Source organism: Lynx rufus, unplaced genomic scaffold (genome assembly GCF_022079265.1).
Source record: "Lynx rufus isolate CCGP_SWC_20201006 ecotype Redwood Valley unplaced genomic scaffold, mLynRuf1.p SCAF_4, whole genome shotgun sequence".
NCBI classification, from domain to species: domain Eukaryota; kingdom Metazoa; phylum Chordata; class Mammalia; order Carnivora; family Felidae; genus Lynx; species Lynx rufus.
Genome location: NW_025814856.1, coordinates 25,299,009 through 25,317,483, shown reverse-complemented (window position 1 = coordinate 25,317,483; position 18,475 = coordinate 25,299,009). Strand labels below are relative to the sequence as shown.

The 18,475-nt window shown below is 36.8% G+C and overlaps 1 protein-coding gene across 24 annotated transcripts in view; it reads right to left on the bottom strand.

Annotated features, from left to right (window-relative positions):
- The window catches only part of SLMAP (sarcolemma associated protein), a 151,201-nt gene that overhangs the window by 84,867 nt on the left and 47,859 nt on the right, over nucleotides 1–18,475 (bottom strand). For 14 of the 24 annotated variants that reach the window (XM_047097613.1, XM_047097627.1, XM_047097619.1 and 11 more), the window contains exon 2: nucleotides 1,145–1,292. In XM_047097613.1, the coding sequence (XP_046953569.1) occupies nucleotides 1,145–1,292 (148 nt within the window). Of the gene's footprint in view, nucleotides 1–1,138; nucleotides 1,293–18,475 lie in introns of all 24 variants that reach the window. The other 10 variants (XM_047097612.1, XM_047097626.1, XM_047097634.1 and 7 more) reach the window with 1 other exon arrangement.

Sequence of the window (18,475 nt, the reverse complement as noted above, 5' to 3'; positions counted from 1 at the left end):
CATCCATCCCCATGTCTACCGGGCAAAATGTCACAGACTGACGACTCAGGGTATCACCAGATCAAAGTATGTTCAGAGAAGCAAAAGAAGAAACTTGTCAATTGTTTCCACTGTCCGTATTAAACTAAGAGAGTGGAACTGCACACTTTTGGTTCCTATTTATTTAGTTTTGTGATCCAGCCATATAATTTCATGGTCATAAAGTAGGCAGTAAAGCAGGTAGAGCCAGGAAGCTTCAGAATTGTAAAAATAAAGCCAATCTACATTTATTTAGCTAGAGAACTTCTAGTTTCAAACCCTGTGAGACATGAAATTTTATATCTCCATAGGTAATATGAACTGCCTACAGAACCCTGATTTTGTTTGAGCCAAAATGTATGCACAACTGGAAGGGTTAAATCATAACTGACCTCTGACAATCACGGAGCTCCTGTTTGCCAGGTATGTAACTTCCCAGGCTTCTTTGTAGCCATAGGTAGCTGTGCATGTGGCCAATGAGACAAGAAGAGTACAAACCTGCTCAGAGGATTCTACAGAAGATTGTTCTTTCAACATAAAAAAAAAAAAAAAAAAAAAAAAAAAAAGAGCCACACGGGAAGATATTTTTTCCCAGCCTCACAGTTTTTGCCAAGGACACTGGCATGAGGAAAATAAGGCATGGGGCCCCAGCCGTCCCTCTTTAACCATGAGGTGACAAGCAAAAACATAAGACAAGCAAAAGCATAAGAAAACAACATGTTAAGGACAGTAGAACGGGAGGGCAGTAAGAACTCTGGATTCCTGACAACATTACTGAGTCAAGTGAACAGTCTGAGCTACCCTCCTGACTTGTTAACAATAAATATCCATATGGTTTAAGCTCTTGTTGGATGGGTATGCTGTCACTGCAGCCAACTGTTTCCTAAACTAACACAGGAATGTCCTATATTTTCATACTGTGATGAAAAATATAAATCACTTATTAACACTTCAGAATTTAAAATTTTAGAAAAGCAGTAGTGGAAGTAAGAGGTTTTTAATTTTTCACTGCATATAATGCTGTATTTAAATTGCTTTTACAAACATGAAATGTTTTACAACATTAAATAGACTTTTTTTTTAACTTAAAAAGACAAATAATAGGAAAATCGATCCATACCCGTACCTTTCCGTGTGTTCTCCGTTACATCTACCCCAAACTGGATAATGTCACCAGAAAGAATTTCACATGGTGGACTTTCTTCAGAGCCTCGACTCAATCTCTGGCTATTTATAAAGGTACCGTTACTACTTTTAGTGTCTTGGAGATAAAACTGCAAACAAACAAACAAAAAGAGTCAAAGATTAATACTAATAATTCCAAACCCACTTTAAGAAAAAGGACTTCCAACTCTACAAACTACAACAGTTAGCTTTTCTTCCCCTATCAATTCAAACCTCTTATTTCAGCTAAGGTTCGCATTTAATATATATGAAATTAGAACCTGGACACCAAGTGATTTAAAATCCAGCTAGACAAAATGGTGCAATAACTCTGGAAAAGAGTTTATAAAGTCTTCAAAATGTTAAACAAAAAGTTAGCATATGACTCAGCAATTCTACTCTGAGGTATATACGCAAGAGAACTGAAAACATGTCACAAAAACTTGTACATGAATGTTCAGAGCAGCATTATTCATGACAGCCAAAAAGTGAAAACAATCCAAATGTCCATCAACTAATGAACAGGTAAACAAAATGTAATATGTTTATATTATATTATATTATATTATATTATATTATATTATATGGCAATATAGAATAAATACTGATTCATCCTACAACATGGATGAATCTTTAAAATACTACACTAAGAAGTTAGTCACAAAAGACCATATACTATAGAACTTCATTTATATGAAATATCCAGAATAAGCAAATCCAGAGATAAAAAGCACATTTTTGGTTATAAGAGGTTGAGGTGTCAGAGGAAAAAGGATAAAGGGGCAGGAGATTAGTGGTATAGAATGACTGCTAATGGGTACAAGGTTTCTTTTTGGGATGATAAAAAAAAAAAATACATCTGTTATTTTTTAAAAAGCCAGGTAGACAAGATTCTAATTCTATACTTCCATCTCACTCTTTGTAATTTTGTTCCTAGAATATCTGGGTTAAATCAAAGGAAGTGTTTATTTCACAGGCAAGGACAACTGGTTTTAGGTAACACCTAGAATTAACAGCTATCAGCTAGCTAATGTACTTGGTATCAAGAACGACACATCTTCAGTAAACTCTTTGTAGTAAAGCAGACGGGAGACACCAGGAACTCAAATACTAGAATTGGCTACAAAGCTACTACTTCCTGGTCTCCTAAACTTGCCTTTCATCACTTGGGCAATTTCCCTCTTTAAAAAGGGGAGTGAGGGGAGCCTGGGTGGTTCAGTAGGTTAAGCGTCCAACTTGAGCTCAGGTCATGATCTCATGGTTTGTCGAGTTCAAGCCCCGCACTGGGCTCTCTGCTGTCAGCAGGGAGCCTGCTTCTGATTCTCTGTCTCCCTCTCTTTCTGCTCCTTCCAGCTCTCTCTCTCAAAAATAAACATTAAAAAAAAAATTTTTAAGGGGAGGGAGGGGGTGTCTGTGTGGCTCTGTCAGTTGAGTGTCCCACTCTTGATTTCGGCTTAGGTCATGATTCCAGGGTTGTAGGATCAAGGCTTGTGTCAGGCTCCATACTGAGTGTGGAGTCTACTCAAGATATGCTCTCTCTCTCTCTCTCTCTCTCTCTCTCACTCTCTCTCTCTCCCCCCCCCTTCCTTCTGACCCTCTTCCCTGCTTATGCTCTCCTTCTCTCTAAAATAAAAAATTTTTTAATTAATTTAAAATAAATAAATAAATAAATAAATAAATAAATAAATAAATAAATGGTGGGGTGGGGAGCAAGAGGCACAGGAAGCCTACCTATTTATCACCTACCTTTTCTAAAAGAAATTAGAAACAATTGGGATCATGCACAATAGACTTACTAGGAAGAAAACAACCAATAAAAAAAAGATGTACCTTTCTTTTTGCATTTTTCTACACTCTCCAGCCCTGCTTATTCTAGCAACATATTTTCACTGAATTCCTTCCTAAGGAAGAGAGGAAAGAAGAAAACTAATATTTATTAAAATATATGTTACACCACCAGGCCCTCATTTAATCTTAACATTAAAGCTATGATATAGATATTACTTCCATTTGTCACTGAGAAAAATGAGGCATAGGCAAGTATCTTCCAAAGGCCACAGAACTAGGAGCAAGGATTCAAATAACAGAACTGAAAGGGCCATTTTTTTCCCCATTACCTCGCACTGACCTTTATATTTCATTTATCTTTCACTCCTTCCACAAACTTTTCCAAAATGAAATACAACAACTTGCAGAAAATACGAAAATGACATTCTTTTCATTAATTCTTAGGTGACAATATAAAGGCTACCATGCTGTCTATAAATGACTTATTCTCCATTTGTAATTCAAAAAAGACCAACTGTTACTTTGGCTAGCAGTTCATATATTTAATTACAGACCATTAATAATGAAAATTGTATTGATATGTGACAAGTCCATTTGAAATTGACAGGCCTTCCCATTTCACACCAGGGAGAAAAGCACAGGTAATACAGTCAAGTAGGAGTGCTTATCCTCCAAATGTTTCCCACACTGCAACCTACTGTTACACTATATAAGAGAGTTTGGTTTTGTTTTTCAATGAACATATTCTTGGGAAATGCGGCAATATCTGGATTCTAGGTTGCTCATTTGCAGTACTGTGTGTCTTGACAGGCCAAATAAAGGGATTATACTAAATTTACAATGTTTTGCAAACTTCAAGTTCTGATCCATTAGCGTGTTACTAAGTCAATTTAGTAGTCTATGGCTAGCATTTTGATTTAAACTGTATAGAAATAAGAATATATGAAATGAGGTTCAGTACTGTTCAACACTTCTTACATAGCTCTTAGGTAACTCTAAAACCACAAATTTTCAAATTAAAAAAACTTAAAGTCTACATTAAACCAGGTTCTTTTCATTTTGACACGCCTGTATTACTGCCCGAAGCACAGCCTCCATTTAGCTTGAACACATATCATTTACAGTAGTTGTTCACCCTCCCTCTGCTCTCAACCTACTAGTGGCTTCCAAACACCTAGAATGAAACCTAACGCTTTTATCATTACACCCTATAAGGCCCTGCATGATCTTGCTCTCCATTCCCTCTCCAAACTCATTAACTCCAACTATTTTCTATCCTCATCCCTCTCAGCCACACTAACCTCCACTCCTGCCCCTGAGCCTTTGCATTTGTGTATAGCTAGACCACATCAGTCTACTTCCCTGCACAATTATTTTCATTAATATGCTTTAACCTTCTACCCTTGGCTGTTTGAAAAATTGCTATTAAAAATTATGCTTCTGCATCTTCTATGAAACAATCTACTATTATTCAGTCTAAATTGTACAGAAGCTATTCTAGGTGCAGTTTAGGCTCCTGAAGGTATAAAGAGGTTAATTTGTTTGTAAGAGCCTGGGAAGGGACTGTGCTTACAGTCCCTGGATGCATTCCCCATAAGTAGGTATGTTAGCTGATCTTTTGTCACTTTTAAGCCAGAAATATTTTTCTTCTCTATGCTGACAAACCTTCTATCAGGCTTCTTCTTTTTATTCCCTTAAAAGAGATCAGTCTTGGCTACTCTAAAAATTTTTTTCAAATCCTGTTGAAGCTTTAACTATCTTTACTTCCTAGTAGCATAAGGAATGCCCGAGTAGCTCTAGTGTTTGTACTAGCCACCAGGTATTCCCTTAGAGCAGGTGTTTAAGGAGCCCTTAATTTATAAAACCCTCTGTAGCTTGTGGCCAAAGTTCAACTTTTCACTGTTTTCAGATTTTATCTCCAATTAACCCCTTGGTTAAGCTCCCTGAAATCAGGCATTGACAGTTGTCTTTAAACTGAGAGGTTCTCCCTGCCCCACTATTTTTCCCTGGTTCTGTTGATTCTGATTACTTTCAATGACACAGGAACTATACTTCACAGGTTGCATAATTTGTTCTTGGCCTTCAGAAAGTTCTTGTTGTTCATTCCAGAAACAAATACATTTGCATCACTTTCAACTTTGCTAAAATGTGTAAATACTTTTTTCATTTCCACTATAATGATAAACTGCTTCTTTCTAACCCTTTCTACATTGATAGGTTTTGCAATATCCAAACACCAATAGGTCAATAACATTTGCACTCAAACTTCAGAACAAAGCACTATATAGTAGACATGCCATAGCCCAGGGGCCAGAACCTCTAAGCCCATACAGGAGAGTTTTTAAAGTGTGAACACAGAATGGATTATGGATTCTAGATATGGCAGGTACTGCATCATAAAATTTTAATTACCTGAATTAAAATCAAACAGATTGACTAAGATAGCAAACCAAAATCCCACAGAAAATATTTACAACAAAAGTAGGTGACGGGGCACCTGGTGGCTCAGTTGGTTGAGCGTCTAACTTTGGCTCAGGTCATGATCTTGCTGTCTGTGAGTTTGAGCCCCGCATTGGGCTCTGTGCTGACAGCTTGGAGCCTGGAGCCTGCTTCGGATTCTGTGTTTCCCTCTCTCTCTGCCCCTCCCTCCCTCTCTCTCTCTTTCTCTTTCAAAAATGAATGTTAAAAAAAGTTTTAAGGAAATTGTTAAAAAAAAAAAAAGTAGGTGGCAAGGTATCCACACAAACCTCAAAATAAAAATGAGTGAGGAAAACATCAATAGCCAGCAGACATACATGAAATCTGCATCTGTTCAAAAGGATGCATAAGGAAGCAATGGCGCATTTGAGGGATTTGAGAACATCTAAATAGTCAGTAGGTATTCACTGGACAGTGTGATGGCAATTTGAGAGGAGAAGCTGAAATTGGAAAAGGTTTAGCCCAATCCAATAACAAGTGAGCATGACTTAAGTTCTGAAAAAGGTTAGAGCAGCCTGAGTCATATAAATTCTTAAAATCAACCTACCAACCAAAACTGCTTTCCAAGGCAGGGTTCTATAATAAGGAAAGTTGCTGGGTTGAAACCAAAATTGAGCAAGGTAGGGACAAGAGAGACAAGGAAAGAAAAGATCCAAATAAAACTGGAGAAGGGAAAAGGAGCCACCGTATTTTTGAGCATTTTACAAAAACAACAGGAGAGGGAGCTCTGTGACATTAGAAAAGTTCTCCTGAACCATGACTCCCTTCTTAAAGTTCAGGAATACAAATTTCACATAAAAATGAGCAACAGAAAAATATCAAAGCCCCATCCCATACAGTTATTTTAAGAAAAATGAGGCTAAAGAACAGAATAACATCCCTACAGATAATGAAAAACAGACCTTGAGATCAAAATTATACAATTTCAAAGCAAGCTAAGAGACATTAATAATTCAAAACATGAAAAAGAAATACAAATCACAATTACAAAACTCCAGAAAAGGTGAAAGAACTCAAAAAATAAGAGAAAAAGAATCATTCTGAAATGAATACAAAATTAGAAGGACACAAGTGACTAAATGTAACAAATAATCCATTAAGAAAAATAAAAGGTGAAAAGAAGGACATTTTTTAAAATAAAAAAAAAAAAATGAAGAAAGCTACATCAGCAAAACAGCAAAGTAGGCAGTTCCACGCTCCCATCCCACTTCAAAAACACTGAAAAACAAGTAGAAACTGTCAAAACCAACTTTTTTAGAATTAGAATTCTGGAAAATAGTCTTACAGCAACTAAGTGAACACTGAATCAAGAAAAAGGCAACTTAAAAATGGTAGGACATCTTTGTGGCATTACTTACTCTTGTCCCATACCCTTCCCCAGTACAACAGAAGTCTTGAAGAGATCAACCCGCATTTCTAGTGTGGGACCCTGGTACCTGGTTCCAGAGAGAGCAGAGTAGACTTAAATCACAAATTATTTTGTCTATCTGTTCTAACCTGTCTGGGGCTCCCTAAAGGACTGATGCAAGGCCCTCACCTCTATTCAGCCTAACTTGCAATTCACCCAAGCTGGAAAAGCAGAGGCTGGCTGAAAAAGTGGGATTTATCCCAAGTGGTTCAATATAAGAAAGTCAATCAATGTAACATACCATATTAACAGAAAGAAAAAAAAAACCCACACAATCATCTCAATTGATGAGGAAAAGGCACATGACAAAAACCAATACCCTTTCATGATTTAAAAAAAAAAAAAAAAGCTAGGATTAGAAAGGAATTTCTTCAACATGATAAAGGACATTCATGAAAATCCCACAGCTAACATAATACTCAATGGTGAAAGAGTGAAAGCTTTCTTCCTAAGATCAGGAACATGAAAAGGAAGCCTGCTTTCACCACTGCTATGCAATGTTGCACTGGAAGTTCTAGCTAGACACAAGAAAAAGAAACAAACGGCCTCCAAATTGGAAAGGAAAAAGTAAACTATGTCTATTCACAGATGGCATGATTCTATATATGGAAAATCCCATAGAACCCACAAGAAAGTTACTAGAGCTAATAAACAAATTCAGCAAAGTTGCAGCTCACAAGATAAACACACAAAAATCAGTTGTGTTTCTACACATCAGCAATGAACAATGCAAAAAAGAAATTAAGAAGGCAATTTCATTTATAATGGCACCTAAATAAAATAACTGGGAATAAATTTAACCAAGAGGTAAAAGACTTATACGTTGAAAACTACAAAATATTAAAGAAACAGAAAGGCATCCCGTATTTGTGGACTGAAAGACTTAATATTGTTAAGGTGTCAACATTAACCAAAGTGATCTACAGATTCAATACAATCCCTATCAAAATTCAAACAGCCTTTTCTGCAAAAATGGAAAAGTCAATCTTCAAATTCATATGGAACTGCAAGGGACCCTAAATAGGCAAAACAATCTTGAAAAAGAAGAACAAAGTTGGAGGATTCACACTTCCTGAATTCAAAACTTACTACAAAACTACAGTAATCAAAACAGTGTGGTACAGGCCTAAGTACAGACATACTTAAAGTAAAATTAAGAGTCCAGAAATAAAACTGTACATCGATAACCAACTGAATTTCAACAAAGGTGCCAAGACCATCCAATAGGAAAATAATAGTCTCTTCAATAAATGGACCTCAGACAACTGGATAACCACATGCAAAAAAATAAAGCTAATTTATCCCATATACAAAAATTAACTCAAAATGGATCAAAGACCTAAATATAAGAGCTAAAACCATTAAATTCTTTTCATCCATTATTTCTTCAAAAAAAATTTTTTTTTCTGTTCTTTTCTCTCCCATCTCTTTGCCTTCTGGGATTTCCATAATGTGCATGTTGATACACTTGATGATGTCCCTTAGGTACTATTCATTTTTCTTCATCTATTTCTTTCTGGTTCTCAGACAGGGTATTTCAATCACCATATCTTTAAGTTTTTTGATTCCTTCTTTGCCTGCTCAAATATGCTACTAAACCTTCCGCTGATTTTTATTTCAGCTATTTTACTTTTTCTACTTTCTCTCATTGATAGTCTCCATGTGTTTACACATTGTTCCCCTCATTTTCTTTAGTTCTTTGTCTGTGTTTTCCTTCAGCATTCTGAGAATGTTAAAATAGTTACAGTCTTTGTCTCTTAAGTCCAATGTTTGAGCTTCTTCAGGGATTTCTTTTTCCTATTAAGGGCCACAATTTCTGTCTTTGTATGTTCTGTATTTTTGTTGAAAACTGGATACCTTGAATCTTGTAATGTGGTAATTCTAGAAATCAGGTTCTCTCCTCTTTCTACAAATTGCTGTTGTTACTAGATGAAGGATATAGTTGCTGGTTTAGTGACTTTTCCAAGTTTTTTTTTTTTTTTTTTTTTTTTGGCAAAGACTATATTCCTTGTTGTGTGTTGTCACTGAAGTCTCTGATCTATTATTTCTGTGGTCAGCCAGGGTCCTGACAGAAATTTCTTTAAATGCCAGGATCCAATCAGAAAAATGGGGTAGAGGTATTTTGTCTCTTTAAATTTCTTTGGAAGATGCCAGAGAAGTCACATTACCCTATGGGGTTTGAAACAATGGTCAGTCTCTGTGCTCGTCCCTCAGCAATCAAAAGCAGCAGTCAAAACATAAAACCACAATTTTTGAAGGACAAGCAAATCACATCAGGAACCATGGGCTACCATACCCACAGCTGACTGTCACAGGGCTGAGGGATAGAAAATTGTAGTCACTGGGGGTGCCTGGGTGACTCAGTTGGTTGAGTGTCCCACTTCGGCTCAGGTCATGATCTCGTGGTCCATGAGTTTGGACCCTGCGTCGGGCTCTGTGCTGACAGCTTGGAGCCTGGAGCCTACTTCGGATTCTGTGTCTCCCTCTCTCTCTCTGCCCCTCCCACACTCACACTCTGTCTCTGTCTCTCAATAATAAACATTTTAAAAAATTTTTTTAAAGAAAAAAAAAGAAAATGGTAGTCACTGTGTAAAACCCAAAATTCTCAGAAATTTACCAGCTTCTTTCTTCATTAAGCACGCCACTGGATGCTGCAAGTGTATGACTAAATTTCAAAACAATTGCTTCAGAGAGTTCATGCTAGCTTAATAGCTGTCTTGGTGAAGGAACCAATCTTTGGAGCTTCCTTCTCTGCCATTTTCCATGACATCATTCCCATTAGTTCTATTTCAACCTACAAATCTTTTCTTGGGCCAAATCAAACAAATCCCAACCTATAAAAATAGCTACCATCTATTGACTAATTGCTATGTGCAGGTACTTCTGATCCTCACAACAATCCTACCAAGTAGATATTACCATTTCCATTTTATAGATTAAAAAACTGAGGCTCAGGTATATTAAGTAGATTGCCATGGTCTCACAGCTATCACAGATTTGACATTATTCCTTTAAAACCTCCACACTGTCTTCCTCCTCTCCTACTTAGATACACACTCTCTGGTCTTTGAGTACAAACTTATGAAATCCCACTTTGTTTATGAAGTTTTCCTGAAGCAATCAGAATAGTAAGGGTCAATTTTAACTCTAACTCCACAATTAAAGCACATCATTTACTTGGCACCTGTCTTGGAGAAACTGCACATCTATAAAACCAAATGCAACCACCTCTACACTGAGAATAAGTTAACAGAGTATGAATTAAGTACCAAAATCCGGAGAGGCTGCTAAGAAGTATAGTTAGGAACAGTCAGTTGCTAAGGAGGCATTTACAAGTGAGGGTGGTGATCTGAATGAAAGGCAAGGCGAAGGAGGAGGTGGAAAAGGAACAGGTATTGCAATACATTTATGTATAATTAATGCCCAGCCCCAGAGGGTAACCAAAGCCAAAGGAAGAAGTGGGGAAATGCAAGAGAAAGTGAAGCTGTAAGAGAGGGTCTTGCACACTATACTAAGGAGTTGAGACTTCTTAAGAGAAACCACTACTAAAGGATTTGATGCAAATATTGTTTTAGGGAGATTATTCTAACAGCTCTGATAATCTAGCAGCTGTGTGTAGGATGATTTGCAGTGGGTGTAACTAGAAATAGGGAGACCCATGACTTATACATTTTTTGCCACCAATAATTTAGTTATTTCTTAGAATACATCATGTCTGTTATATATGAATTTGTTTGTTTATATATTTATATATTGTTTCTATAACATTCTTGGCTTCCTGACTAGCAAAGAACCACATGTTTCAGAGGCTGAAATTTTTAAGCTGTGCCACTGGAGGGGGAAATACAAAGTTCCATTCATATGCTATAGGAAAACACACGGAAAAGTGGCAAAATGTTCTTCACCAAAATGAAATCTCACACATAAACTAGAATGAACCTGTCCACCCAAAGATCTTGCAAATGTTATGAATTTGCCAAGATTTTTCCCATCACCAAGTGATATTCCAGACACACTCATTGTACAATAATTTCTTCTTATAGAGACGGCTCATAAAAGAGAAAGAAAACATATTTCTTCTATCTCTCTACATAGGAACAGAGATAAGATTATGAAGAACAGACACAGAGAAGGTGGGAAGGAGAAATTTTTAAAATTTAATGAGAACAATACAAAACATACAAAATTAAGCTACAATGAGCACATCCTTCTGAAATATGCAAATTGTGACAGTCCTTCACTGAGAATTCAGGCAAAGTAAATTAGATTACTGAAGCTCAGCAAGATATAAAATAAATATATCATCAGAACATTAGTTCTGAGGTGAGGCTATTGAAAGCCTACACCAAATTCTAATTCGGAGATTAATAACCAATTTCCCACATCCTAAAACAGGTTGACAAGCAAATACTAATTATTTTCTCCTCTCATGGTGTGTTAATCACAGCAAGAGGCATTCAACTTTGACTTTGAGGCTCCTCTTTAGGTAATTGGTATTAAAGAACAGATACTGATCCCCAACTCAATTTTTTAGATGCCAAGAAATCTCTAATTACCTCAAAGAATGTCAAATATTTTATTTCAATATTCAAAATAGGTATTTATAAAAAGTATCATGTATTTTAGCATAGTAGAGATAGAACAAGGGGATATTGTGATATTAAAATGTTACCTTAAACCATCCTGAGATCAGCTGAAGCAACAAAGTAATTGCACTTCCACTCTGTATCTCTGATAGTTAAAAACCTCATCCATAGAATAATAGCCTCATTTTCCACAAAAGTAAATCACTGTGATCACATTTGTGGGAAATACTGAACAAGGTACTACATTTAAAGGATGTAGTCTTACATATTATTTAATAATGCATACAACAGGCTCAATCTAAGGACAGCTGATATTCATTTAGATAGTCACTAAGAGATGGGGGAGAGGGAGATACTAAAAAAAAAGTTTCCATTAAAGACTAGCAAAATTGGCAAAATATAGGAATCTAGATCTTACTTAGAAAGAAAAAAGAAAAAAAACTACCCACACATAAAACTTTATTTGGCAAACAAATTCAATGGAAATGTTAAAAGATACAAATAGTACATCTACTCCCAAAAGAACATTCATAGCTTTTTAAATGCTTAATAAGGTAATGAAAATAACCACAATGGTCTTTTCCATCCATTAGGCACAACCACTCAGGCTGGCATATAATCTTACTTTTTTAAGACATTATTTTTATTTTTATTTTTTTTTAATTTTTTTTTAACGTTTATTTATTTTTGAGACAGAGAGAGACAGAGCACGAACAGGGGAGGGGCAGAGAGAGAGGGAGACACAGAATCGGAAGCAGGCTCCAGGCTCTGAGCCATCAGCCCAGAGCCTGACGCGGGGCTCGAACTCACGGACCGCGAGATCATGACCTGAGCTGAGGTTGGACGCTTAACTGACTGAGCCACCCAGGTGCCCCTTAAGACATTATTTTTAAGTAATAATCTCTACACCCAATGTGGGGCCCAAACTCACAACCCTAAATCAAGAGTCACATGCTCCACCAACTGAGCCAGCCAGGTGCCCAGGCATGTAATTTTAATTTTAAAACATCTTGGTCTTTACTCATGTCTCTTCATTTTTAGTGACAGTTAATTCTTCAAGAGATTTATCTCCTCAAGGTTTTGACAATTCACACATTTGCAACTGAGTGCTTTGGTTATTCCGTGAATAAATAGAAATAAACAAAGCAACTTATGAAACAATCTTTTTGACTGAGATAGGAAATGATGTTGGAACTAAAGAAAATAAACCCCTCAAGACTGAGTATAACGCAGAGGCTCCCATTTGCTGCCACATGACTCAGATGTTCAAACGCCATCTACCCCCCAAAATCCCTCATGATATCCAAGCTCCTAAGGATGGGTAAGTAATACCCCCAGATAAGAGCTATTCTTTTTTTTATTTTCAACTGAAATTTATTATCAATTCTACCTCCATTTATGACTTAAACACAATGCCTAAAATATTTTTCCCTAGGAAACTTTTAGGACCAAAGTGAAGTTTCCTTTGAAAAGGATCATCAGTTTTCCTTCACTACCATGAAAGGTAACATGGCTTATATTCAGAATTAAGCTACATAGAAATTTCACCTACAGAGCAAAGCCAAACCAAGAAGAGTTCACTGTTCAATAATGTCAAAAGCATACCACATAATACATAATAATCACAAGTTTTTGAGTGCCTACCATGCGCTTAAACTACTTTCTGTGCATTCTTTTACTTAATCTTCACACTAATCTTATAGAGATAGATGTTTTATTATCCCTATACTACAGATAAATGAGGACTAAAAATAGTTAAGTAACTTGCCAAAGGGCCTCCCAAGCTAGTAATTGTACAGAGATGAATGTATGAGTACATAGCTGAATGGCTGAGGTCAATGAGCGTAAGCATTTTAAACTCTTTGACCTCAACCATTCAGCTATGTACTTAGGTTTGTCTGGCAATTTCATAGCCACTATCTCTAATATTTCTCCCAATCACCCTGTGAAATAAGAATGATTTTGATCATACACATCAGCAAATTGAGGCTGACACACAAGCCAAGTGACCTATCTATACTCACAATGGAGAAAATAGAACAGCAGTCAGGTTTTATGATGCCAAATCATCATGAAAGATAAACTTAAAAAATCTCTTTCAAAAATGCGTTTGCTACCTACTGCCATCTACTTGAGGAATAATCCTAATAAATTTGTGTTTCCTAGTTTACGTACCCATGGCAGATTAAAAGAGAACAAATATTTGCTTATGCCAGGGACTTTGCTGGGCACTTTACACACATTACCTCATCTAAACTTCAGAATACTATTATATAAGCAGTTATCCCACATGATCAGACAGGATTAGGAGTTAAATCATATACCCAAAGATTACACAGAAAAGTAAGAACAGCAAACAAGATCTATTAGACTCTTCATCACTATGGCAAATTCCATGAAGATCAGGATCAGTGGCATCCCTTTTTGTCAGTGATATCCCTAGACATTAACAAAATGTCTGCTAAATAAACCAAAGAGTATTTTATTTTATTTTATTTTATTTTATTTCATTTCATTTCATTTCATTTCATTTTTGAGAGAGAGAGGGAGAGAATCTTAAACAGGCTCCATGCCCAACACAGAGCCCAACATGGGGCTCAATCTCAGACTGTGAGATCATGACTTGAGCTGAAATCAAGAGTTAGACATTTAACCAACTGAGCCATCCAGGCACCCCCCCAAATAGGATTTTAAATAAATATTTCATTGAGTGTAACATTTATAATGCATCATTCCCCCACCATTTCCTGAACACCTCTGGTCAAGAATTCAACCATCAGCCTACTAATAATATAATAAATATGACTATGAGAAGTCACTTAGAGCAAATGCAAAACAGTAGTAATAATAAATACTGTTAGTAATAAGTAATACCAATAACCCCATAAGACATCCATTATGTCACCAATTCCTATGAATTATGATTCAGATTCAGAACAATCTCTCAATTCCACCCTGCCTTTCCCTTCCCATTACCGCCCTTCTAACCCAGGTCCATAATCGTTGTCAAGATGAGGACTATGATTCCATACTCTCCACCCTTCACACTGATGCTAAAGTTATTTCCTAAAAATGCAAACTTGATCACTTTGTCTCCCTTTATAAAAGGGCTTTTGTCCCTCTATTGTCTTCAAAAATCAAATCCAAGAGCTGTGATAACTTTAAAAATGACACCAATCACCCTAACCTGATTTACCATTTTTCCTAAAAACTATCATCCATCCCAGCCTTGCTTTACTAGCAATTCCCTACATAAGCCCCAGGCATCCATGTGTTTGGTTATGCTGTTCTTGGACCCTTGCTTCCACCCACCCACACTCTTTACTTGTTAAAAGCATTCTTTTCTTTCCGAAGCCCAGTTTAAACACTTTAACAAGTAAGATTTATTTCTCAGATAACATTTCTCACTAAGTAAACACCTAAATCAGAGACTCAAGGCTTTATTCTAAGTTAACTCCCAAACCTTGATGTCCAAAACATGCTTGGAACAGCACTATTATTCTATCTTTTCTAATCTATAACATTCATTGCCTCTTAGGAAGTTCCAATAGGCACAAGTCACAAATGATTTTTTTTAACGTAGAACAAAATATAAGTGATTCATACTCTACAATGGAAACTAAAAGTTTCGTTTTAACATAGGATAGGCCAAACTGTATTACATCCAAATAACAACATGCTATATAAAACAGAGTATACATTAAGGTTTGAATTCCAGCTCTATCACCTTCTAACTTACTGTGTGACCTTGAGTATTATTTAGTGTTACTTAACCTCTCTGAGCCACCCTTTAGTTATAAAGATACTTATAAATCGCTATTTATAAGTTGAGAATAATATCAGTTCCTAGCTCAGAGTGTTTGTTGTAAAGGTTAAATTATGCTAAGCATGTAAAGTACTAAGCAAAATATTTGTACATACTAAACAAATGGCAGCATATATCTACATACATATACACACATATATATGTAAAACATTGTCAACCAGCTAGATTAGTTCTGATACCACATTAAATTCTTTCAAGTTATAAATAATAAAAAAATGGAAGCTATTAAATCCATAGAATATGCATAAATATGTAATCACTGACTTTCTTCAAAGGAACTGATACAAGATTTTCCTTTATTGGTTAAAGTTCTTAAAAATAAAGTCCTCTGCTGATTAATTAAATAGTAAACAGCTGATAGAGATATAAATAGATCAGTAACAGCTGAACTCTAACACTGTTAAAAATAGTATGTCACCGCCCCCAATACACGTGAATATTACCATAAATAACCACAACCTGTGCACAGAACAAAAGCAGCTAAACCTTTGTCTCACAGCACAACTAAAAACTTTTCACGAAAAATATAAAATACGTATCACAATATGGACCAGGGATTCCCAAATCAAAGTTAAATCAAAAGGAAAGTACTGCTCTCAAGTATACATAAATACACTTAGAAACTATTACATAGATTAGCAATCTACAGTTCATTTAACATTATGAGCCAACTTATGAACAAACTAAGCCATGAGATATTCAGTGATGTCATAATTCCATTTCTAAACAAGAGTCCTACTATACTCCTGGCCCTGAGTGACAGGTCTGGAAACCCAGTCAAGAGAATAATGCAAACAGAAGGCCATAACTCACTCAGTTCAAAACTCAAAATGCCACTTGGACACCCTTTAAACTATCAGGGCAGAGACAGAGTTTACTGCATTACACCCTCCTATACTATTTGAATTTTCTGTTTAAAGGGAAAGAGAGTGAAATGTATGTGAAGGAGTAAATAAGCATCTAATTCTGAAACTCTCAAGAGACCTAAAAGCTCAGGAAGATGGGCAATTAGCAAAGTGGTCAATATCAGTTTGACAAAAATTAAAAATAGTTTGATACCTGGTTCTGGCAAGAATGTGGAGAAATTGCACTCTCATATACTGGGGATGAGAATATAAAGTGCTACAACCTTTTTGGAAAATGATTCAGCAATACCTATGAAGCTTTTTTTTTAATGGTTGTTTATTTTTTTTTTTTAATTTTTTTTTCAACGTTTATTTATTTTTGGGACAGAGAGAGACAGAGCATGAACGGGGGAGGGGCAGAGAGAGACGGAGACACAGAATCGGAAACAGGCTCCAGGCTCCGAGCCATCAGCCCAGAGCCCGACGCGGGGCTCGAACCCACGGACCGCGAGATCGTGACCTGGCTGATGTCGGACGCCTAACCGACTGCGCCACCCAGGCGCCCCAATGGTTGTTTATTTTTGAGAGAGAGACAGGGGGACAAAGCATGTGCGTGCGTGAGCAGGGGAGTGGGAGAGAAGGCAGGGGGGGGAGGGGGGGGGGAGAGAGAATCCCAAGCAGGCTTCCTACTGTCAATACAGAGCCTGACACAGGGGCTCAATCTCACCAACCATGAAATCATGACCTGAGCTGAAATCAAGAGTCAGACGCTTAACTGACTGAGCCACCCAGGCACCACAAAGATTTTTAATGCTTATACTCTTTGACTAATTCCACATCCAGAAATCTAACCTATAGAAACACTGAAATATTCACACACATGTGCAATGGCAAATGCATAAGCACGTTCACTAAGCAAGGCTAACAGAAGTTAAAAACTGGAGACAGATAATGCCAAACCAAACTACATACGTGTATCTGATGATATATCAGACATCACAATCACAATATCACAATCATAAAAAATAATGAGGTAGAGTTATTGGTACTGAAATTAAAATATATCAAGATATACAGTAGTCCCTTTTCACAGAAAGAATGATATATATGCTAATATACCATTAGAAAACAAAAATCTGAAAGAATGTATACAAAATGTTCACCGTGCTTATCTCCACCAAAAAATATCTTAAATCGGGGTGCCTGGGTGGCTCGGTTGGTTAAGCAACCAACTCTTGATTTCGGCTCAGGTCATGATCTCATGGACGTGGGATGGGGCCGTGCACATTGGGCTCTGTGCTGACAAGTATGGAGCCTACTTGGGTCTGTCTCTCTCTCTGTGCTCACACTAGCATGCTCTCTCTCAAAAATAAACATTTTTTAAAAAAAGAAATCTTAAATACTTTAAAATTAAAAGAGAATATTTTATTCAATAAGCCTAGCAAATTTTCAATTCCACATTCTGGTCATTTAGAGGAAGAGAGCAAGGGGCACCTGGACGGCTCAGTTGGTTAAGGTCCGACTTCGGCTCAGGTCATGATCTCATGGTTCATGGGTTCGAGACCCACATTGGGCTCTGCCTCTCCCCTTTCTCTGCCTCTCCCCTGCTCACACTCTGTCTCTTTGTCTCTCTCTCTCTCTCAAAATAAGTAAATATTTTTTAAAAATTTAGAGGAAGAGAGCGAAAGGAAGATAAAAAGAAAAAAAAGCAAAAGGGGCACCTGGGTGGCTCAGTTGGTTAAGCGGCCGACTTCAGCTCAGGTCATGATCTCGCGGTCCGTGAGTTCGAGCCCCGCGTCAGGCTCTGTGCTGACAGCTCAGAGCCTGGAGCCTGTTTCAGATTCTGTGTCTCCCTCCCTCTGACCCTCCCCCATTCATGCTCTGTCTCTCTCTGTCTCAAAAATAAATAAATGTTAAAAAAAAAAATTTTTAAAAAAGAGACAAAAAAAGAAAAAAAAAGCAAAAGAGGGATACACACTCAACTGCATGACATACAAAAGCAGAATCTGCTAGGAAAAAAAGAGGTAAACATCAAGGGAAATCAAAGAGGAAAGAAGTCCAATAAATTCAAAAGGGCTAGTCATCATCTTGTACATGTGAACAACAGACTTCAGATGTAAAATCACTGACTTTTGAACTGTACTTAAGAGTTTTCACAGCTCACTTCCTTTTTGTTCTTTCAGATTACAAGATTCAATTCTGAACAGAATAGCTTCAACAACCCACCAGAATTCTTTACCTGAGGTAATTCAAACTAAGAGATTTGGTATAACTACGGTCTTCAGGATTCTTGCCCTTAAAACAGTTGTAAAACTGAAAAAGCATAAGATTAACCTTTACACAACACAGCACACACAGGAAA